The sequence below is a fragment of the Rhincodon typus genome, chromosome 2, assembly GCF_021869965.1.
Source record: "Rhincodon typus isolate 14 chromosome 2, sRhiTyp1.1, whole genome shotgun sequence".
NCBI lineage: Eukaryota > Metazoa > Chordata > Chondrichthyes > Orectolobiformes > Rhincodontidae > Rhincodon > Rhincodon typus.
The window spans coordinates 54,998,976-55,023,975 of NC_063333.1; the positions used below are offsets into that span (position 1 = coordinate 54,998,976).

At 39.8% G+C, this 25,000-nt stretch overlaps 1 protein-coding gene across 2 annotated transcripts in view; it reads left to right on the top strand.

Annotated features, from left to right (window-relative positions):
- The window catches only part of stk17a (serine/threonine kinase 17a), a 94,982-nt gene that overhangs the window by 24,345 nt on the left and 45,637 nt on the right, over positions 1–25,000 (top strand). For both annotated transcript variants that reach the window (XM_020531856.2, XM_048609423.1), the window contains exon 2: positions 3,756–3,968. In XM_020531856.2, the coding sequence (XP_020387445.2) occupies positions 3,756–3,968 (213 nt within the window). The remainder of the gene's footprint in view (positions 1–3,755; positions 3,969–25,000) is intronic.

Below are 25,000 nucleotides of genomic sequence, written 5' to 3' on the forward strand. Positions count from 1 at the left end.
CTCTTCAGCTTCAACTTCTTATTTCCTGTAAAACTCCTTTGTTTGCATGTACTTAGGTTATCAAATACAATTTTCAAGTGTAATGTCTAAGACCTCTCTCTTCACATGTTCATTCTAGACCAGAGCCAGCTCCCTTGCTGATGTCAGAGATATGTGATCATGACATCATGATATTGAAGCAATTTCATTATAAGCACATTAAATTCCATAATCCTAACATTTTCCCCACATATCTCCAAAGAATAAAGATTCCAACTAAAATACTCCAGGCCGCTTATTTATCAACATCGCAACCAAAGGCTGCTGAGTGATAGTTTCTCAAAATAAGGTCATGTTTCAGAAATCAATCCTCAAACAATTGATAAAATGCCATGTGGCAAAAATAGCAGTTGACTTATTTAGTTACTGTACATCAATGGTATGATTATATGTGATTGTAACTCAGCACAATAACCCTATTTATGGTGACAGTATTCACTAATTCACTGAACAATGCCACAGGGGATCTGTGCATACAGATATGTCCACTCAACTGCACTTAATATTTAATATACTTAGCATTTGATTGAAAATGTTGGCCTTGAAATGGTTCTGGCAGATTCATTTAGATCAAGAGTCAAGATTGCTGACTATTACACTGTTTAGGAGCTATTGCTTCAGTCATCTATCATTTGAATCTCTGCTGCAGCAGACATTTTTCAAAGGGCAATGTCTAGAATCCTGAAAAGGAAACCGGGAACCATTTGCCATATGCTTGACCGTTCTAGTGTATTGCTTTGCATCCCTCTTCTTGGCAATAGTTTGATGTTAAACCAAACTATATGTGACCTTGAGTGCCACACCTGACCCCAAGGCATGTTTCCAACCACAGGTTTGAGCCAGACTGGGTTGAAAGCATTATTCAGTCCCTAGGTTTCTGTTAGCACTTAATGCCTGCCAATAATAATAACACAGTTGTGAAAAGATCATTGTTACACTTTTTTTTAAGATCTCTGATCTCAAGGCTGTTTGGTTACAGTCCATGTGATTGACAGTGGAAAATGACATTACATTTGGACTGGTATCTGAAAACTAGTCTAGTCCACATTGTTGATGCTGTTCCTAGCCTGGTAGTCCATTTCCTTTTGACAATGTGCCAAGGTGGGAAATGACCTCATGATTGAGTAGCAAAACACCATCCTGTTGTGACATGAGTCCTAATGATTGAACCCATTACAACTTCTCTCATGTGACTATTTTTAGAAAGTAAGGTAATGCAATAAACATATGACAAATTAAAATTTGGAAAATGCATTCATGTACCAAACTCTGTCTTTTTTTCCCTTTCTGCTTGTGTTTGAAACCTAGTGATTTCCACAATAAGTAATTTTAAAAATATTCATCTAACTCTGTATTCAAATGTGGTCAGAAACGGTTTTGCAAGAACAGAGTTGCAGTGGCAGAAAATCAAAGTTAAATTGTTTGCAGCTGTATTTAGCTATGCCAGTATAAAACCTGGTCCACCTTCCAGAAGACCAAGAATGTTCAGCTTTTTGAACTGCATTTGTTCAAATTAAGCTTGCTTTTAAATTTGCTAATCACTCTCCCACAGAGTGGCTCAGTCAGAGATGTGGAGCAAAATTGTGATGTTTAGCTGCTAATCTGATTGCTACTTTAAGGTTATTGCGCAAGTGCTTACGGGGGAAAGCAGCTAAAACAGGAAAATCCAAGTATCTGTGGCCTTTTGTAAATTGTTAATCTGAGCAATTGTAACTGCATGTGAGTTTTTACTTCTGCATCCAAAGAATGCATTGTGAAGTTAAGTCTTGGTAGCAAGCAGTGAATCATTTTTTTTGTTTTGAATTTTCATTTTAATTGGCAATTTTTGAATGAATGGTTCTACCTTGAACTGTTCAAAATTGAACTATTCAATGTTCACTTGAATATGTCCTGGATTTAAATCTTAAGGGCATGGCAGACTGGTACAAAAAGTAAAGTCACATGCTATCAGGGGTGAAGTGGCAAGATGGATACGGAACTGGCTTAGTCATAGGAGACAGAGGATAGGGGTGGAAGAATGTTTTTAGTAATGGAGGGTTGTGACTAGTGGTGTTCAACAGGGATCAGTGCTGGGACATCTGCAGTTTGTGGTCTACATAAATAATTTGGAAGAAAACATGGCTGGTCTAATTAGTAAGCATGCAGATGATGCAAAGATTGGTGGAGGTTTGTCAGAGGATACAGCAGGATATAGATCGCTTGGAGGCATGGGCAGAAAAATGGCAGATGAAGTTCAATCCAAACAAATGTGAGTTGATACATTTTGGAAGGTCAAGTATAGGTGGAAATTATACAGTGAATGGCAGAACCTTTAAGAGTATTGATATGCAGAGAGATCTGGGTGTGCAGGTCCACAGATCACTGATGGTGGCAGCGCAGGTAGATAAGGTAGTAAAAAAGGCCTATGGCATGCTTGCCTTCATTGGAAGGGGCATTAAGTATAAGGATAGGCAGGTTATGCTGCAGCTTTATAGAACTTTAGATAGGCCATATTGCATACAGTTCTGGTCACCACACTACCAGAAGGATGTAGATGCTTTGGGGAGGGTACAGAAAAGGTTTACCAGTATATTGCCTGGTACAGAGGATTTTAGCTATGAAGAAAGATTGGATAGAATGGGTTTGTTTTCACAGGAACACAGGAGGTTGAGAGGCAACCTGATAGAAGTTTATAAGATTGTGAATGACATGGATAGAGTAGAAAGTCAGGCTTTTTCCCGGGGTGGAGGGGTCAATTACTAGGGGATACAGGTTCAAGCAGTTGCGGGGGTGGGGGGAGGGTCAAATTTAAAAGAGATGAAGGAGATGTGCAAGGCAAATCTTTCACATAAAGAGTGGTGAGTACCTGGAACATAATGCCAGAGGAGATGGTGAAAGCAGACAATAGTGCATTCAAGAAGCAACTGGATGAATACATGAATAGGAAGGGAATAGAGGGATACGGATCCTATAAGTGAAGACAGTTTTAGTATGGAAGGGCAAAATGTGTTGGCGCAGGTTTGGAGGGCCGAAGGGCCTGTTCCTGTGCTGTATCATTCTTTGTTCTTTGTAATACCTACCCATCCTGCTGTTCAGTTAAATTATGGCTTCTTCCAATTTGGTATTCATTAAATCTAAATCATGTTCTAATTGTAGAATTCTCTTTTAATTGTAGTTTATAATCCCAATTTTAAATCTTTTTAATTTTATGTATGGTTTACTTAAACTTATTTTTGTGTAGAAGATAATGGCAACAGAGAGAAGAACATACTCATTTAAAATATTACATACAATTTTAGTGAGATTGTAGTTCAATTACTCTACCAGATCATGGTTGTGTTTATGCACCTTCTTGGCTAGCCACTGGGAAAAGTACGTATTATTGCTAATTTTCTGCTTCACTATAACTTTCAAAGCTGACTGTTAAATATTAAACAGGGTATACTTTGTTTTGAACCCATGTACTTTAGGAATCATCTGAAGAGCAACAAAAGAAAGCTAACCACAATTGTTGGTTTCATGCCTGTCTTTTTCTGATTCTTAGATTTGAACTCCTGTTTAAAGCAGAGAAAAGTAGAGCATTATTTCTCAATTTGCCAACTAGCAGTATTTATAATTGTTCATTTGGATTAGAATTAAAAGCAAGTTGTAACTATTTAAAGTCTGTATTGAAATGGCAAAATTTTGAATGATTCGGTCCATTTAAACTGAAAAATATCTCTCTCTTGTTTGCACAGAGGTAAATTTGCAGTCGTAAAAAAATGTATTGAAAAGGCTACAAGGAAGGAATATGCTGCCAAATTCATGAGGAAAAGAAGGAAGGGTCAAGACTGCCGAATGGAAATTATTCATGAGATTGCAGCCTTAGAATTGGCTGAGTCCAGTCCTTGGGTCATCAACCTGTATGAAGTGTACGAAACAGCATCAGAAATGATTCTAGTTTTGGAATAGTAAGTATAGCTTTTTTTAACATTCTTTTTATCCTTTCTGTAGTTTACATTTTGACTCTAGAATGTTTAAATAATTGGAATTAGTCATTGTAATTACTGACCTTTTTTTTCCGCACTGTCTCAACGTGAGTATACAAAATGAGAGCTCCTGGTGTAAGAGTAACTTATTAGCATGGACAAAAGATTGGTTAATCAGTAGGAAGTGAAGTGGGTCAACGTAAACAAGTCATTTTCAGGTTGCCAAGATGTAATGAGTGGAGTGCTACAGAGATCAGTGCTGGTGGCTTCAACTATTTATCATTTATATTGGTGACTTGTATGAAGAAACTAAGTGCAGGGCAGCTAAACTTGCTGATGAGACAGGGTGAGATAATAAGTTAAGTTTTGAAGAGGACTTAAGGAGTCTGCAAAGGGAAGCAGTTTGTGAGTGGATAAAAAATTGCTGATTAAAGTGTAATGTGAGAAAATGCAAATTGCAGAAGGCTGAGGTATAGAGGAGCTAGGTGTCTTGGTACATGAATCACAAAACGTTAGTGCACAGGCAGCACATAAGTAGGAAGGCAAGTGGAGTGTTATAATTTTTTTGTGAGAGGAATGAAATGTAAAGTAGGGATAGTTTGCTACAGTTGTACAGGGCATTGGTGATACTGGAGAGGACTGTACACAGTTTAGCCACCTTAATTAAAAAATCATAATTGTGTTGGAAACAATTCATTTAGAAGATTCAATTAACTGGTTCCTAGGATGAAGGAATTATTTTATGAGGACAAATTGGGCCTTTCATTCATTGAAGTTTTGAAGAATGAAGGGCAATCTAATTGAGGCATACAAGATTCTGAGACACTTAGCGGGGGGGAGGGGGATGGATGCTGGGAGGTTGTTTTCCCTTGTCGGAGAGACTAGAATCAGGGGGTGCAGTTTAAAAATTTAAGAAGACTCCCATTTAAGATGGTGATAAGTTTTTTTTTGTGGGTTGAGATTCTCTGTTCAGAGAACAGTAGAGGCAGCATCATTGAGTATTTTTAAGTAAGAGTTAGATGGATTCTTGGCTTTAAAAAGGTGCCAGCAGTTAGTGGGTGTTGACAGGAAAGTAGATTTGAGGCCACAACCAGATCAGTTGTGATCTTCTTTAATCATGGAACAAGCTTGATTGGCAGATATATTTGCTTGTATGAATTTCGTAATTAGAAGTTGATTTTAGTCTAAGAAAGGTATTTGGTAAAATTTAAGAAGTTCTTATTTCACCTTCCCTTGCATATGTTTATTTTTTGTCTTTTGTAACTTTTAGATGTTTCCCAGAGTAGGTGTTTTCCAGTTATGCACATGGTCTTAATGAAAACTGTGAAGATGGTATTTCTACCCCTCAGGAGAAAATCCTTTGAAGCATTCTTGATTCTGTTGTGCTGTTAACAGTTTCACTTTCTATATCCTCTATTTTCTCTTTGAAAAGACCCCAACTGATTTCCCTTGAAGCATAGGGTCACTATTTTCTTTTTAACCACTAGATTATTGACTTTATTTCATTGTTTATAGCTGAAGTCCAAACAAATATAAATCTAGATATTTCAAGTTGAGTTGAATCAGCTAATTTTAAAAATGTTTTGGAATTAATGAATTTTGTATAAAGCAGCCATCATTATGCATGATATTTTTAGTACTTGCTTATAAATTGCTTTAGTGGTCTTCCTATAGCAAAATTAATTTGAAGACATTGAGAGCTGGATATATAAGGTCCTGTTGAGAATAACAGATTGGAAGGGCCAGTGTCAGGAAGTGGGAAAGATCAGAAAAGCCTGTAGCAGGGGATGGGAAAGGACAGTGTTGGGGAGAGGGGTGGAGAGCAGGTAGATATCAGAAGGGTCAGTGGTGGAGGAGCTCAGAAAGATTATTGTCAGGTTGTGTTATGATCCCAGTTGGTGCAAATACTGAACAAGGGTGGTTTACTTAGTTGGCAAGATAGATGGAATGGATCAGATTGGTCCCAACAGAATGGGGCTTGATTCATGTTCCGACTGGGGTGGATTTGGTACTTCTTTCCCACGGTGAGATTGTGTGGCACTGAGAGTCAAATTTCTGGCTGTTTCTCATGTTGCTAAAATCTGGCTGAACTCAATGCAATTTCAGGCTACTGCTTTCAAACTACACCCTTTACAAAAGCATTTTCTGCTCACTGGTGGTGATTGGAAAGGTGTGCTTTAGACTTTGTGACATCCCCTTTCTCCTCACCATCTGCCCTTGAATGACCTGAAGTGAGGAAAATATAAAAATTGGAGTGGATAGGAAAGAGAAACTGAGAATAAGTCTGTGTACACTAATTGACAATAACACTTGATGTTTTCTGAAGTTTCCACAAACAACAGATAAATTGCACCGGCATCTTGCTCTAAACAAAAGAGCATATGTTCATAGTCTGAGGTGATAAACCTTAAAGAATCTGAAAGAACCTTCTGGTAGGGAGGGGCTGGGAGGAGGAGGTTATGTTCTGAAATTTCATACTTTTAGTAACTTGCTATGAAATATTTTTATGCTGCAAGCAAATAAAACATTTCTACAATGATACTGTTTATCTGGAGGTGGTTTGCACAGTGGTTTGGAAGTCAGAGCAGTGGTTTCTGGGAGTATGTTCTAGAGAAGTACTTGGAGATGACTATCTGAAATAAAGGCAAATCTCGTTCACCAAAATTGAATACCAGGTTTTCTACATAGATTTGAATTCCATGTTTACCATTCTCCCTATTTATTACTCTCATACGTCTTATAGTTATGCTTTAGACTCCACTCACGTCGTGATGGAGCATTCTACATTACTTAAATGAGAATTTTTTTTAACATTTATCTCGTACTTTATGACTGCTTAAGGCATCCAAGAATCCTCCATACGTGTCCATTGCAAACATTTTCCAGAAGAAAGTGAGCCACCAACCCATGAAGATATTAAGACTGCTATTGTACAATTAAAATCTCACACATTGCCCAAAATAAACAGGACTCTCGCCAAAGTCCATTACCAGGGAAGAGCTGTTTGTAGGCTTATTGATCTGTTTACAGCACGCGGGGGGAAATGGACAGTGCATCGGACCTTTAAAATTACCGAGGCTATTTAAACCATTGATGTATCATCTCACTACCATTTAAAGGCAAAATCTTAGCCACAGTGCTTCAAAATTGACTTGTTCAATAATAGCTGGAAGAAAGTCTCCCTGAAAGCTGGAGCTGCATTGGGCCCAATAGGAACATGAGAGACTTGATCTTTGTGCAGAAACAAATCTAGGAGATAAGTAGAGGAAAAACAACATAGGCCTGCCCAGTACTTTTCTAGATCTCATTATGGCATGTGATACAGTCAGTCAGGACAAACTTTCGAAGGTATCATCTAGACTGGCACATCCTCTAAGGCTCCTCACTAGTCTCTCTTAATTATAGGAAAGTCAGGTCAAGCAAGATGGAGAGCTCTCCAAAGAGGTGTTCTGCCACTGACCCTCTTCTTTCCTTTGGTTTGATGCATCAAAAAGTAAGGGTAGGCTTGAAGGAAAGCAGACACATCTACCTCTGAACAGATGACAGACTCTTCAACCTGTGCAAACCAAAACTGCAGAAGAACTGACAGTGGAGCTTCCGTTCACTAACATATGTGCCTTTCTGTTAAACATGCAGGAAACAATATAGATCATTGTAAACTGTTTCCTTATGGCAACAAAAACGTTACTAATGAACTGGTAAACAGAATATTGTGCTAATAACAATGTTGAGGAAATTGCAATCCATTATATATCACCATGGACAGTCGCAGCCTTACATCAGGTGGAATGGTTTGCCTTTCTAGGTAGCATTATATGCCGGAGTCACTGAGGACATATGCAATCAACAGGCTGAGACCAGCAATTCTTTTTGGTTGCCTCTTGAAGAATGTCTGGTCGTACCATTCACTATGTATCTCTGTTTAAATGCATATGTACAGAGTGGTTTTCTTGAATGGATTGATGTGATTTCACAGACAATGAAGTCCTCAAGAGTCAATCTATCCATCATTGAATGCATTTTCTCATGAGACCAATGGCACTGGGCAGAACAAGAACATGCATGGAGGGTTCTTGAATGCCATAAGCAGTGTTTTATAGTGAACTGTGCTCTAGTGATATCCAGCTGTGTTTGCAAACCCATCAAAGACCTGATACTGACAGATGTAGGAGCAAGAGGCTGCTGACCGAGACAGATGTTTGCCTGCATTAATGGCACTATATAAATACAACTCTGCCTGTTGTCTGACAATAGAGTTTGCATGTTTATGTTGGGAATGATTTTGTTCCCTTTCTGTCAATTTAGACATGAAAAATCCCTAGCACTTCTTTATTGAAGCTGGAGTATTGTGTGCAGTTCTGGAATCCACATTATTGGAAGAATGTGATTTCAGTGGAGATGGTGTAGAGGAGATTTGACAGGGTGTTGCCTGGGATGGAGAGTTTATGAAGTGAAATTGGACAGACTGGTGTCGTAATGCTTAGAGCAGGAGAGATTGAGAGCTCACATGATTGAGATGTATAAAATTATGAGGGGCGGAGATAGGGCAGAAAAGAAGAAACTTTTTCTCCTGATGGCACAGATTTAAGGTAAGGGGAAAAGGTGAAGAGGAGATGTAAGGACAAACTTTTTTCACCCAGAGGGTGGTGGGAGAGTACTGCCTGTAAGGATGGTAGAGGCAGAAATGTTCAACATTTAAGAAGTATTTAGATGTGCACTTGCGATGCCAAGACATACAAGGCTATGGGCCAAGTGCAGGAAAATGGGATCAGAAAAGTTAGGTGGATGTGATGGGCTGCCAGGCTTTTTCTGTGCTGTAAATCTCTGAATCTTTGACTATGACTTCTATTAGGATAGTGAATGATAGGTGACTGACTCAGAATAGGTCTTGAGAAAAGCTGAAATACAGTCTGAGTAGAATAAGCTGCATCCAATTTGGTAATTTATTGTTACTTTATTTCCTGCAGTCTTTCCTGAAATATTATAAACACTTTTTTATTTTTATATAAAGTAAGTGCAACATTTAAGTATTTTTAAGTTTTTTGCATTTTAGTCTGATGTATGTGTAGCAAAACTCATGGGTATTTTCCAAACAAATTTTACCAAAGTGGATACTTAATGCTGACCATTGTCTCTTATATTTCACCACTGAAAGAAAATGTGCCAGAATAAGGACAAAATGTGCTGGAAAATATTTGGCTGGTTAAGCAACATCTGCGGGGTGAAACTGAGTTAATCTCAGGATGATTAGCTTTCATCAGAATACATTATTTGTATCAACATTGATCCATTACTTATTATCTCGAGTTTTGCCTCAAGTTTGACTTTGAAGGGTATGTGTGATATTTGTCCTACTGGCATGGTAAAATGTGTAAGCAAAATGTGTGTGCGTAGACTGGTGACAATTTAAGGCCATTTTCTTTCAAAACAGAACAAAATATCTGATCATTTGAACTCAGCCAGTAGCACAAACAACAGCAAGTGGGTACTTCCAATCTCTACAATTCAAATTTTACTCGGAACACAACAATCAAAGAAATAACATTTTTTGGAAGTCTGGGTATGTGAGGAGAATTAGCAACAATGTTCATGCAAATGCCCATTGATGCACTGAACAATATTGTAATCTTCTGTTTTTTCCAAGTATTATCTACATAAATGTTTGAAAATATGTTTTAATCATAGTGTGGTGACATGAGTTGTTTTTGCAGTGTTGTTTGTGCTTGCTGATGTGTATTGTAAGAATTCTTTTCACAGTTTATTACCCCATCTCCATGGGAATTAAATTGATCAATGCTCAAAGCGTTCATTGTTTGTGCACTGTGGTCAGGACTTGGTTTCTTTAGTCTTTTGCATATGTTGGAGCCACAGTTGCATAGCTGATTTTCTTTGAGAGGATGGTGGACAAGTAATGGGTTAATTTCAATTCATTTAAATGGAGGCACAGCCAACCAGTTTGTTTGCGTAAGGTAAGTGTCTGTTCACATCTTTTTATGATTGAGGAAACCCTGTCCAAATTTTTCCTGCAGAGAAACAAAAGGCACAAAATGTATCTTTCTATTAGCAGGTTTTGTAGTTGGATTTGAGTGCAATAAATGTAAAGTGTGGAATTCAGGTGGTATAATATTCTTTGGCGATTTGCCAACTTTTCTATTTTCAGTATCCTGCATGGGGTTATAGTAGAAAGCGTGCAAAATACCTCTTCCATTTTGAGCTATAGAGTGTACTTGACTGGTAATAGACTTTATAGAGAAATTGGAAAGCACAGTCATGTACTTTAATGGCTGTTTGGAGAGCAAAAGTAGCATTACATCTGGCACATAAACTTGGCCTCATTGCTTGTTGGTTTCCTGCTGTGAATTCATTTATGTCACTGTGCTTTCAGCACGTGACAATTCATGTTCATGGTCTAAAGCTGCTCTGACTAAAGAGAACCCTTCAGTTACCAGGGGCTCACTGTTTGGTCAGGACAGGATGCTATTCATAATAAAACCTTTCATTTGAGTGCAAATTGTTTTCCTAAGGGGAAGTTAGATTTTATTTTTCCACAGTGGGTCTGCGAGGGCTACTTTTTATAGAATTAGAATTCAGTTCTTAATTCATGCCAAAATGAGCAAACTTTTTTTTATCTTGTATGTATGATCAATGACTCTAGATTGCCCAATTTGTGATTGAAAGACCACTATTTAAAGGACAGACAATAAAGCCCTTCGAAGTAAATCCCCACAGTTTTGTGTGACCCCTTTTGCCAATGGAGTACCGTATATACTTGAGTAATAGGCAATCTCATGTAAAAGTTAAACCCCATCTTTTGGCCAAAAAAAACCCCAACTTTTTGACTTAACACCCATTAACTACTGAAAACAAACTCACCCTGGTGCAAGCTTACCTGTTTACAGATTCATAAAATAATACATCATTGATGGTTCAGTTCCGTGTGTCCACACACAATGTAAACTGACAAGGCTACCACCTCACTGGTGCGTATAGTGTCTATGCCAATGCCACCCTCCAAGATGGCAGTTGTAGGAAAACTATTACACAGGCCAGATCAAATTTAAAGCCATTGAGATTGCAACAGCTAGAGAATTCAAGACAACCAACAACATTCAAGATTGGAAGACGTTCTGTACACAGCTTAAGCAAATGCCTTATTAAAAAAAGTGAAAGAAGCTTATAATCAGTGAAAAATCACCAAGATGGACCATCAATTTTATTGTGGATATGTCAGAATCTTTACCCTAAAACAAGCAAAACAAAAGGCATTGCAAATTCTAAAGCCAACCTTTAATGGTGTGTCAAGTTTATGAAGTGAAGTGATTTTTGTACAATGATAGAAGACCAAGATTCTACAGCATCACCCAGTAGAAATCAATGATAGACGTATTGCAGTTCAGTGATTTATAATGAAAATTCGACAGAGAATGGATACAGATTGGCTTGTGTTGGGAACATGGATGACAATCCCGTGAATTTTGACATTCCAGCCAGTCAAATGGTGAGCAAAGTTGGAGAGAAAAGTGTCAGTGAATTCAACTGACCAAGAACAGAGTAAATTCACAGTTGAGTGCAGCCATGCATGTCCGATGGGGCAAACTTAAGTCAACAGTGGTCTTTAAGCGAAAGCATCCCAAAAACCGGAATTTCCAAGAGGAGTGAATGTCCATGTTTACATTAAAGAATGGATGAAAGTAGCTGAAAACATGGCTGAGGAAAGTTTGGAGCTTCTGATTTTTAGAGGATTGCATAAAGAAAAAGGCTTCTCATCTGGAACATGTTCAACCACACCCAGTTGTTGACACCATTGCTGAAGTAAAATGGTCAAACAGTGATATTGTACTGGTCTACCCAGCCTTTTGTCCGATGATTGAATTTCTTTCTAGACATTTTGTTCAAGGATAGCATGAGAAAAAAGTGAGATGACATTGAAGCAGTTCTGTCACTAGTAATCCTATGTAGCGGGTGTTAGTGGACTGGGATGAAATCAGAATGGAGATTGTCATCAAATCATTCAAGAGTTGTGCACAGTCCAATATATTTGTTAGGACAGAGGTGATAATTTGTGGAGCGTCTTTAAATTTATAAAATGGAAGACAAAAAAGCCAAAGTGAACATAAGCCCCTTACAAAATGAGACTAGCAAAGTAATAATGGGTAACCAGAAAATGGCAGAGGAGTTGAATAAGTTCTTTTATGTTAATCTTCAGAGAAGACATGAATAGCCTTCCAAAATTACGAAATAATCAAGGTGCAAAAGGAGGTAATGAAATAAATAGTTGAACTATCACCAGAGAAAAGGTACTCTGGAAAATGGTAGGCGTAAAGACTGATAAATCTCCTGGACCTGATAGGATGCACCTTAGGAATTAAAGGGAGTAGTTACAAAGATGGTGGAAACACTGGTAGTAATCTTCCAAAATTCTTGGATTTTAGAAAAGTCCCAGGGGATTGAAAGCTCTCAATGTTAAACCTTTATTTTGAAAGGGAAAATAACAAAATGAGGTAACTACAGACTGGTTAGCTTAATATCTGTTACTGGGAAAATGTTAGAGTCTATTATGAAGGATGTAATACAGAGCAATTAGAAATGCATCATGTGATCAAGCAGAGTCAGCATAGCTTCATGGAGGGGCAATCATGCCTGACAAATTTACTAGAATTCTTTTAAGGAGGTAACAAGCACGAAAGATAAAGAGGAAGCAGTGGATGTAATATATTTGGATTTTCAGAAGGTGTTTGATAAGGCACATATTGGGCTACTTAATAAGATAAGAGCCTGTAGTGCTGGAGGTAGTGTACGGATATGGTAGTACATGGATAGAGGATTGGCTAACTAATAGAAGACAGAAAGTTGGGATAGGGAGGATGTTTTTTCAGGGTGGCAACCTGTAATTAATGGAGTGCCATAAGGATCAGTGCTGGGACCACAATTATTTACAATATATTAATGGCTTGGATTAAGAAAGAGAATGAACCGTAGCCAGGTTTGAGGATGAATAAGAATAGGTGGGAAGGCAAGTTGAGAGCATGACTCACAGAATTTGTAGAGGGATATAGACAGGTTAATTGGTTGGGAAAAAAGTTGGCAGATGGAACATAATGGGGGAAAATGCGTACTTTGGCAGAATGGCGGAATTGAATATTATTTAAATGGAGAATGACTGACTGCAGAATAGGGATTTGGGTATCCCCGTGCATGAATCACAAAAAGCTGGCATTCAAGTTCAGAGAGTAACAGGGAAGACAGTTGGAATGTTGGCCTTTATTTCAGAGGGAATGGAGTGTAAAAGTGGAGAAGTTTTCCTAAAACTATACAAGATACTAATAAAAGCATAGATAGAATACTATGAGTAGTTTTGGGTTCCTTACCTAAGGAAAGATTTACTGGCATTGGAGGCAATCCAGAGGCTGACACTGGGTAGGGAGGGACTGTCAAACAAGGGGAGGTTAAATAGATTGGGCTTGTACTCTTTGAAATTTCAAAGAATGAGAGGTGACCTTTTTGAAATGTACAAGATTCTTAGGGGACTTGACATGGTAGATGTGGAGAGGTTGTTTTCCCCCTTGTGGGAGAGTCTATGATTAGGATGAGGTTCACATATTTAAGACAAATGAATTACTTCTCTGAATAGTGAACCTGTGGAATTCTTTATGCACAGGGCTGTTGACACCTGGTCGTTACGTATATTAAAGGCTGAGGTAGATTTAGATTTAGATTGATTTATTTATCACATGTACTAGGTATAGGAATACGTAAGCACAGCGAAAAGTGCACAAATTCGCCATTCACTGGAGCCCACTTGGTTACAAAAACCAGAATTGAAAGATTTAACAGAGCCAAAAGGCAAGCAAGAAAAAACAGTCCAGATCTGAGTCTCAAGTCCCATCTCCACAATGGTGCAGGCGCTGCTCCAATTGCTAGGTCACCATCACTGCCTCACCTTCCTGCTCTCACCGGCCTGCTGTCCCCACCACTACCTCACCTTCCCGCGCTCTCCATCAATATTGCTCCAGCCCATGCTGGATCTGCCGTCGCTGCAGGACATGGCCCACGCGTTCAGCTGCCGTCACACGTTTCAAAGTCACTTCCTGACTCCTTAGGTAGGTAGTTAAAAGGGTGGGGGATAGAATTACTACAGAGAGGAGAGAAAAGAAGGAAAAAAAAGGAAACCGAAAGGGAACTGGCGAGCAGAGTGGAGCTCCAGATGGAGCAACTTACCCTATTGCCATCTTGGCGGAATATAGATTGTTAATCAGGAAGGGAATTGAAGGTTGGAGGGAAAAGGTAGGAAAGTGGAGTTGAGGTTTTTCAGATTAGCCATGATCTCATTGAATGGGAAAGCAGCCTCAGTGGGATGAATGGACTGCTTCTGTTCCTATAACTAGTGGTCTAATGTACACACATTAACAACTGTCTGCATGGAGGTTATTTTATTTTAAAAAAGCCTCAACATTGAAAACATTTTGGGCTTCGATTATCATCCAAACAGTGTGGAAACAGGCCCTTCCACACTGACCCTCGGAGCATCCCACCCAGACCCACTCCCCTGTAACCCACCTAATCTACACATCCCTGAGCACTTCGGGCAATTTAGCATGGCCAATCCTCCCAGCCCACACATTTTTTGGACTGTGGGAGGAAACCGGAGCACCCAGAGGAAATCCACGCAGACACGGGGAGAATGTGCAAACTCCACACAGACAGTTGCCCAAGGGTGGAATCGAACCTGGGTCCCTGGCGCTGTGAGGCAGCAGTGCTAACCACTGAGCCACCGTGATGCCCTAAACTGTGTTCTTTTTGGGAGGTAAGGCTGGCTGGTGCAGTGTCTGACGACTCAGATCAGCCGATGTCCCACCAAAAACAAATGTTGTGAGATAATGAAAGTGGATTTCAACACCAGAAATGTAACACGCCCAGTGTTTTCATTGAAACTTGAGTCTCTCAAACCTAACTTTTGTATGAGTCTATATAGTCATACAATTTGCATGTTTCAATTTGAATATCCTTTATTGTCACATGCGTTTAATATAAAGTACAGTGAAAAGTGTGTACTGTTGTTTGTATACAAGCGCCAATCACAGAATAAAATAAAAAAACTTAGAGTCCAACCTTCTCTGATGCTACAACATACCACTGCCTGAGCGCCGCACCAGCCCATGCCACGCCACTGAGAGAATGTCCTGTTCTGGGCTTTCCAGCCCATGCCATGCTGCTGAGAGCAGCAGCATGTGAAAAACACAAATTGCCAGAAAGGTAAAGGTGCCTTTTTGGATTATAAGCAACAACTTTTTTGGATAAAACCCTTTTTTTTTAAATCTTCAAACTCTTCATTATGCTGCCACTGTGAAGATCATCGGTTTCTTGTCCTGTTCGTGGAGGTGACCTCAATTACATTGCCACACGGTAATTCAACTTAAACATGTTGCTCATATTGCTTTCTATTCTAACATTATGATCCATTATAGTCTGGATTAATTTGGCCTGAGTGCAGGATTTAACCTACCACATAAGCTTTGTATTGCATGGTTTGCTTGCACTTACTACTGACTCCTAATCTTCAGTGAATGAGCAATCATGCATGACGTCAACAGACTATTCATGTAATTTGTTTCAGTTATGTGACCACACAAATATAGTTGATCAGAAAGGATCAAACGCAAGTTGTTTGAAAACAATTATGGCAGAAGTTCAAATGAAATGAATGTGTGGGAATGGTGCTCTCTGAAACTTTCCTTTTGTCTTTATGTTTTAGAATTTGAATGCTCGATGTGTACCTCTGACTTCATTCCCTCTGCCTGCATTTCCTTCAAAATTGATAACACGTGGGTTGAGACCACAACTTGTGCTGCACAAACCCTTAATTAGTAACCTGCCATAATTCTTTACTCTATTGCAGTATTCTTGTCCTTCTTAATGCAGATGTAAGATTTTACGAAGACTTCTGTTAAATTCCTCTTGACTGCTGAAGTTCACTAAATGTGACTCTTGGTATTTTGCTTTTAAGACAAGTGAAAGTTATCAACAGGGCACAGATTGTTGTTCTCGGGAATCATTTGTTAATCAGGTGTTTTGTGCTCTTTGAGATGCTGTCACAGCAGGAGCTGCTTTTGACAAGAAAGTAGTATTGAGTCATAAGAAATAAGCTGTCTGTCCCCGAAAGCCTGCTCCACCATTCAGTAGGATCGTAGTTGATCCTATTCTATATTTGGCATCAAGGAATGCTTAAAAAAGATCATTGAACTCAACGGGAGTCAAAGGGAAAATGGTTGTGGCTAGAAAAATGTGTGTTTGGTACTCATAAATGTAAGCACAGGATTGTGACAGGAATATTCTGTGGAATTTTGTTAATGAGATAAACGTTTGAAAGTAAGATAAATAGATGGGATTACCATTCAGATCAGCCATATTTGATTGAATAGTGGAATAGGCTACATGCCACTGCCCCTCACCACCAGGTTCTGGAACATGCTTGCTCCAAATTTACTTAGCCACTTCATCAGTGACATTCCCAGCAGCACAAGACCAAGGCTGAGGGCTAGCATTACTTCAGTTTCATTCAAAACTCTTCTAATAATAAAGCCTGTTGAAGTACCTTAGTAACATCCAGACTTGAACCGTCAAGTTACAGGTAAAATCAGCCCTACATAATGAAGCCCTACCAGAGAAAACCCAGGCATCCTACCTGTACTTAATTGCAGCATTGTTTCTGAATCTGATACTATTTTGTGAGCCATCATTGACCAGAAACTGAAATGGATGGGATCGTAACACTTTGGCTTCAAGATCAAGCCAGAGATGATGCTTTCACATATTAACTCCTCAGAACCTCTCCATAATATACAGGATTTCACAAAGTGGTGGTGAAAAAACCCACCACTCACCTGTTTAGGTGCAGTCACAACAACACAAGAACAAAATAATGGGATTTATTGGAGAAATTCATGGGACTGGAAGTTGACAAATCCCTGGGATAAGTGCCAGGTTATCCACTTTGATAGGAGGAACAAAGATGCAGTGTATTTCTTGAATGGTGAGAGATTGGAAAGTGTCCAAATTGATCTATGTGCCCTTGTTCATAAGTTATTGCACTTGAGCATACAGGTTCAGCAAGAAATTCAAAAGGCAATCAGTACATCCCAGACTGTGTGGTATGTACTATCCACAAAGTACATTGCAGCAGCTCACCAAGTTTATTTTGAAAGCAGTTCCTTCCCTCTGCTCCATCTATCACCACGAGGAACACCCTGTAAATTTTCACAAAAAAATTACAGCAATGTTGCAGGAATGCCAGCACCTCTGTTGTACAAAGTTTCACCTTGAGCAAATGTCTGCACTGTTCATTCTCCGTCTATATCACAATCCTGGAATTCCCAACTTATCACCATCAGTATAATATTAGCAGTGACTACATAAGAAGGCCCATCACCTCCAATGAGACTAAAGATGGACAATAAATATATTCTCCTCAATGTATCTCAGGTCAGAACTTTGTTTTTCAAGAAGCTGACTTGATAAGACTATTCCCTCCATCCTGAAAGGGGCTATATGGTCTATTCTTGCTTCAATTTCTTGTGTTCTGACCTGAGTCCATCTGCAGTTCTTTACCTATTCCTGGTTCTCTTATTTAATATGGCACATGCAGGATACTTAACTTTTTTTGTTAGAAGCTGCTTGGCACTTCATTCTCTGAGTTTTAATTGTGTAGAAGTTAAAGGTGAAGTTGTAACCAAGCATGTTAGGTAACTACAGATTGAATAGCCATTTTATTTTCCGTTGACTTTCACGTAGAAGAAAATCAGATGGGTGATGATTTTGTATTAGAAGAAGATTAGTTAGATTATCAGTTTTCCAAAGTAGATTTGAATATGGTAAATGCTGATTTCCTATACAAACTGCTATCCCATTATGATAGACCATGCTATTTAGCACAGTGTATTAATTCCTGAGCATTCTGGTGGCAGTTGTATTCAAGGATCATCTATAGACTTCCTAAGCTTGCTGCAATATACCTACCTCCTGAAATTCAGAACTAGCTTCATGTTTAAAATTGTTAAAGCATTATATAAGTAACTAAATCAGGGTGTTGTAATCTCTTTCTAGGGTTGCACTGCAATTAAAACTGCAACTCAGTGGATGAATTTTAACCTCCAAGGGTGGGTGGAAAGGTAAAAATGTGAAACTTTCTAAACCTGGCCCTGACCTGCCCACGTCTGGTTTTAATGACATTGGGTGGAGAAATCACTTTGCTTGAGGCAGTTTGGTTTGTGAAATCTTTTGGGGAGATTCTGTGCCTCCAGTTTAATTGTGTTGTCTTGGACACAGGATGGGTGAGATTCCAAGGTTGACAGGAAGATGGCAGATCCTTGAGCTCCAAGTGTTTATTGCTACCACATGTGGACCACTAAGAGCAGGAATATTTATCCTCCAGTCCCAACTGACCTACCTGCAGGTGTTCATACTCCTGCAATTGATTGATCTCTAATGCCTACATGATATCTAATCCCTCTATGCTAAATCAACCTTGGCTATGATCTGCTCCATAGCCTCTGCCCCACCTGACAGTCAACTTGGCAATCAAATTGATTCCTGGTCAAGAAACCCCCTCAAATAATTTTCAAAGAGATCTTGCAGTTAATTTTTCCAGATGGCCTGGTAAGCCTATGCTTCAGCATTTCCTTCTCCTTGCATCCCCACCCATTTCCTAGCTGTGAGTGAAAGACCAGTGACTTTGTTTCCTCTTTCTTTCTGTTGTCTTTCATTCTCTCTCCTCCCCCATTCACTGGGTGCCTGACACTATCTAACATGTGTTCCTTTGAATCTAGAGTAAATTTAAATGCTGCTCCATATTTGTCAAAGTATTTGAGGGGCCAGCTCCTCTTGTATCCTGGCTCTGTTGAAAGCTGTGGAAAATCTGGGCCAACCTGAATGAGCATGACGCTCAATATAAATTGATAATTCCCTGATCATTGCACCCAGGGAATGGGTGCTCCTGGAGACTTACCTAAAAAAAAATTGTCTCAGATTAGCAAAGTGCATTTGTTCAGATCCGAAGCATAAAAGAGGAGAGCCTAGGCAGTTTAGGCTTTAAAGTCTGCAAAATAGAGAGTCCACAGAGAGGTTCTTTGGAGATATTGTAATAAAAAGCATTACATGGTGCAGATAATATGGATTTGTTATCATTTAGGGGAAAGAAATGAAAGCAGAGAGACACATTAGTGAGGTTTCTGATAACTATTATAAATTTATTCATCTGACCACACTACATTGTCTTCGTAGACTGTGTCAAGGCCGTTGATCTTAACAGCTGAGGCAGACAGTTTAAGCTGGTGCAGTAAATACAGTGCCCTTCTGAAATCCTGGACATCATTTGTTCTTTCTCCAAGCATAGGCACACTTCTGTCCATCAGACCGGAGTAACATCAGACCCTCGTTGCAAGTTGTAAAGTCAGTGTCCGCAAATTGCTGTTTATTGATGATGTAACATTGGCTTCCACATACTGTAGTTTATTTGCAGCAGCTTGTAGTTCACTTCACTCCAGCCTGATTGGAATTTAGATGACCAATATTGTGAGCCTGGACATAGAGACTACACCATCCATCACAGAGGTTTTACTGTACAGGAGGTAGCAATTTGGCCCACAGTATCAACATCAACTCTCGAAATAAACATTATGACTTAATATCAATCTCCTGTTTTTCATGATACTCTTGCACATAGTTTCTATTCAAATAATCATCTGATGGGCCCTTGTATGTCTCAATTGAACCTGCCTTCACCATAATTCCAGTTGACTGTAATCAGAGGCAATGCGTGGTCAGTCCTTACTGCTGATGTGAGAGCCTGGAGTGAAGCAATCAGGAAGAGCATAGAAAAGGTAGAGGACAAAAGAGATGACCAGATGGCAGCAAAGAGAGCTTGGTAGAATGTAAAAAGCATTTAATGAAGCTCCGTGGCAATGCTATTCATGTGTGCTCGCTGTAGAAGGGATTGCCCCTCATGAGTCAGCCTTTACACCCAGAGCAGACAAGAGAAACTGGTTTGTTCACACACCACAGAGGATTATGAAAAAAGTGTGGAGTTGTTTTATTAAAAATTCAAGAACTAATAGGTTTATATATAACAAAGAAAGAAAAGTTTCAAAGGCGAGTGATGATGGATGTGAATGTGCACTCATCAAGTAACAGGTGGAATCTCAGTCATCAAAAGGCTATCCTATAGCACAATGGATAGCAGAATGTGGAAATTCAGTCATATTATCTGTACTGCTTTATTTTCAGTTTGTCTCACCTTAAAGTTAAAGGACGGATATATTCTTACAATTATGTCATATCTTTGGTATTATGATCTGGAACTGTTACTAAATTCCTTACACTGAGGTAACTTATTTTTTTCATGATTTTAAACTATCTTCTCAGTTTCTCCAAAGCAACTGCTTTACACATCCAGCTTTAGCTAAGAACCCTGCAGAACTGCCCAAACTAAAATTAAAAAATAAAATCTGTCAAGTTTTTCCTAGTCAAGTGAAAAATAATCAATCTCTGACCACCTCTTAAATTGGAGCCTAATAATGCACAACCTTGTTTGCTCGTAAATTCTCCCAATTGCCGGGAAGTCTTTTTCTTGTATTGTGTTTTTAGAAGAAATCACCATGGCTACAGAAGTACTTAAAAATTAATCACTAATCCTATTCAGGCACACAGAAAAATCATATGCCACTAATTCAAGTTCAAATATCCAAACATTAAAATATGTGACACTTTAATACATTTAAATCACATATCTTGCATTACAACATCCTCGGGATGTACCAAAGCATTTAACAATCAATTCATTACTTTTGAAATCTAGTCACTGGTGATAGTTAAACTCATGTACCCATAATCAGTAGTGATATAATTGGCCAGTTTGTCTGTTTCATCTGATTATCTGTTTCACAGTGTTAGTTAGGAATAATAGACTGAAGGTGGTCAGACAAGTTGAAACAGTTGTTAAGAAGGCATATAGGATCCTTGGGTTTATAAATAGAGGCATAGAGTATAAAAGCAAGGAAGTGATGCTATACCTCCTGCAAACCATTGGTCAGACTGCATTTGGAATATTGTATTCAATTCTGGGCATCTTACTTAAAGAAGAATGTTGAAGCACTGGAGAGAGCGCAAAGGAGATTTACCAGAATGATACCAGGAATGATGAATTTTAAATATAAGGAAAGATTAAAGAGATTGATCTTATTCTCTCCTTGAAGCAGAGAAGTTTTAAGAGGTGACCATATTGAGGTGTTCAAAATTATGAATGATGTTGACAGGGTAAAGAAGCGTATTCTGTTTCCAGTAGTTGGTATGTCAGTAACTAGGGGTCACAATTTGAAGATTGTCAGCAAGAGAACTAGATGTGAGGTGAGTAGAAACTTCTTGTCTGAGTTGTTAGGATTTAGAATGTGCTGCCTGGGAGAGTGGTGGAGGCAGAACCCATAGCTTTCTAAAAATGATGAATTTAGAGGGAACAGATATGGGGCTGAAGAATGGGACTAGCTGGGTAGCTCTTTCGGGCTAATGGTACAGACATGTTGGGTCGAATTGCCTCTTTCTCTACGGTTAAATTCTATGATTCTATGATAATTATCAGTTGGGGCACTGGAAAATCTTACCACTCTTTGAAGAATGCCATTTAATGTTCAATTGAAAAAGCAGACTTCAGATTACTGTTTCGTCCAAAAAGTTATCAATGGAATATTGTTCATTGCAGTATTTTTGAGAAAATAATTACATTTCAGTAAATTCCAAAGTCAGCAACACACTAAGAATATGGGGTCCACTACATCATACTTTAAAGAAGTGTAGTTTTACAAAAAGGATTTTGTGTTATTTTCAACATTTACAATTTTTTGTAATTTACAATTTACAGAAATTTACAATATGCACCATCTGCAATTCTCAAATAACTCTCAGGAATTAATACAATTTTATTTCTAAAGGAGAAGAATCTAGTGCAAGTCATATAACAGCTATGTGACTGATTATTGAGTTGGGATGACATGGTGTGTAATTCCAATGTCTCAGTTGATGAGAGTGGTGTGAGTAGTATTTGTAGGTCTTGATTTGCCTAGAAATGAGTTCTGAATTTTTTTCTGGCTTATAGTGGGCTGCTTTAGCTGTTGACTGTCAATCATCATTAATTTGTGTATTACCAATGCATTTTGCTAATTGGCACTCTCCTCTCATGCAGTCTAAAATGTTGTTTTCCTCTTGCATTGATATTCTTGCAAATTTTCCGGATGGGTTTAAGACAGAAAGCTTTGACAAACTGTCAGTTTTCAGCAGTGCAAAGAAAATGACTACGCATTCTTTACAGCTCTATCCTCTCTCTTTCTCTGTACATAGTAGATTTTCCAAAATGTCCATTTTCTGGTTCAAGTAAACATGTAGCGCAAGTTTATTAAAAGGCAGAACTTACTAACTGAATGTTGCAGTTTGTGATGGATCTTGAACATAGTAAAACACTCCCAACATAGTACAGGTGATCTTTCCTTGGGAGCATTACTGGAAGGGAGACTACAGTTCTTCAACCAACTTCCACGGGGATATGGGCCAAAGGCAGGTATATGGAGTTAGGCGACAGGTCAAATATGAGCTCATTGAATGGTAGAACAGGTTCAAGGGGCTGAATGACCCTCTCCTGTTCCTGTGTTCCTAATTTTTGGATTTTGGATCCTTCACATGGAGCTACCTCTATTGACAATTTAAGAAGTGCTTTACATATTTTGTCTTAAGGTTTTAAAATGCTCAGTGGTTCAATAAATTGGAACTTCAAATATAGAACCGCCGAATGGAGCAATGCTTGTTTAGTTTTCTCGCCCTTTTCATTTTATTCATTCAGTGATTTGGGCATTCCTGGCTGGATCAGCATTTATTATTCACCCCCAATTGCCGTGGGGATGGTGATGGTGAACCAATACAACCCTTCAGTTGTAAGGACAGTAATGTCTTCACGAGTGTTATGTGATCTTTTGGATTGCAAATAATCCAACAGTGCCTCATTCCTCTATAAAAGTAACATCGAAGGAAAAAATGCACTCCCCTGGTCTTTGCCTGCATATTTTTTTGAAGCTAGCCCACTTCATTGTTCAGTTTCTTGGAAGCTGAAAAATGTATCGAAGACTTTCAGGACTTTGTCATAAAAAGACCAGCCACGTCCTCCACCTCCCCTAAGACTTCCGATTCCATGGATCCCAACACCTCTTCTTCACTATTGACATCTGATCCCTGTACACCTGCATCCCACACACAGATGGCCTAAAAATCCTCCGCTTCTTCCTCTCCCACAGGCCTAACCAGTCCCCCTCCACTGACCCCCTCAACCGCTTAACCGAGCTCATCCTTACCCTTAACAAATTCTCCTTCAACTCCTCCCACTTCCTACAGACAGAGGAGGTTGCCATGGGAACCTACGTGGGGCCCAAGCGATGCCTGCCTCTTTGTAGGATACGTGGAACAGTCCCTCTCCCGCAGCTACACTGGCCCCATCCCCCACCTCTTCCTCAGCTACATCAATGACTGTATTGGTGCTGCCTTGTGCTCCCGCGAGGAGCTTGAGCAGTTCATCAACTTTACTAACACCTTTCGCCTCAACCTCAAATTCACCTGGACCATCTCTGATACCTCTCTCTCCTTCCTGACCATCTCTGGTGACCGCCTCGAAACTGATATCTATTAGAAGCCCACTGACTCCCACATCTACCTAGACTACACCTCCTCTCACCCACCTTCCTGCAAAAATGTGATCCCCTACTCCCAATTCCTCCGCCTCTGCTCCCAAGATGGGGCGTTCCACTCCCGAATATCCCAGATATCTTCTTATTTCAAGGACCGCAACTTCCCCCCACCCCCTTCAGTGGTTGAAAATGCTCTCGACCGCATCTCTTGCATTTCCTGCACTTTTGCCCTCCCATCCCCTCCCCGCAACAAAAACAAAGACAGAATCCCCCTTGTCCTCCCGTTATCACCTCGCTAATCTCTGTATCCAACGTATCATTCTCTGCCACTTCCACCACCGACAATCCGACTCCACCACCCTAGGTATAATTCCCTCCCCACCCCATCTGCCTTCCGTAGGGACCGCGCTCTCCATGACTCCCTCGTCCACTCCACATTCCCCACTAGCCCCACCACCCCCGGCACTTTTCCCTGCAACTACAGGAAGTGCTACACCTGCCCCTGTGCCTATCCCCTCGCCTCCATCCAAGGCACCAAATAAACTTTCCACATCAGACAGAGGTTCACCTCCAAATCCATCAATGTGGTCTATTGCATCCACTGCTCCCGATGTGGCCGCCTCTACATCGTTGAGATCAAGCGGAGGTTCAGAGACCGCTTTGTAGTGCACCTGCGCTCTGTTCATGACAAATGACCACACTTTCTGGTCGTGAGCCATTTCAACTCTTCCCCCTCACTTCCTGATGACATGTCCATCTTGGGCCTCCTTCAGTGTCAAATAACGCCACCTGGAAACTGGAGGAGCAGCACCTGATATTCCGCCTCGGGAGCCTACAGCCCAATGGCCTAAATGTGGACTTTACCAGTTTCAAAGTCTCCCCACCCCCAGCCTCATCCCATGACCAACCTTCCCTCTCATCCCCTCCTCCTTGACCTGACACAACCTATCCATCTTCTCTCCCACCTATCCGCTCCTCCCACTTCACTGACCAATCCCCACCAGTGCCTACCTGCACTCACCTATCACCATCCCACCTACCTTTCCCAGCCCCTCCCCTCCCTATTTATTTCTGAACTCCCTTTCCCCTCCCCCATTTCTGAAGAAGGGTCCCGACCTGAAATGTCAACTTTCCTGCTCCTCTGATGCTGCCTGACCTGCTGTATCCCTCCACCTCTACACTGCGTTATTTGAGTACTTCAGATGGGTCAGTTTTTGTCCAATGTGTGCAGGAGGGTTTCCTGACACAGTATGTAGATAGGCCAACAAGAGGCGAGGCCACATTGGATTTGGTACTGGGTAA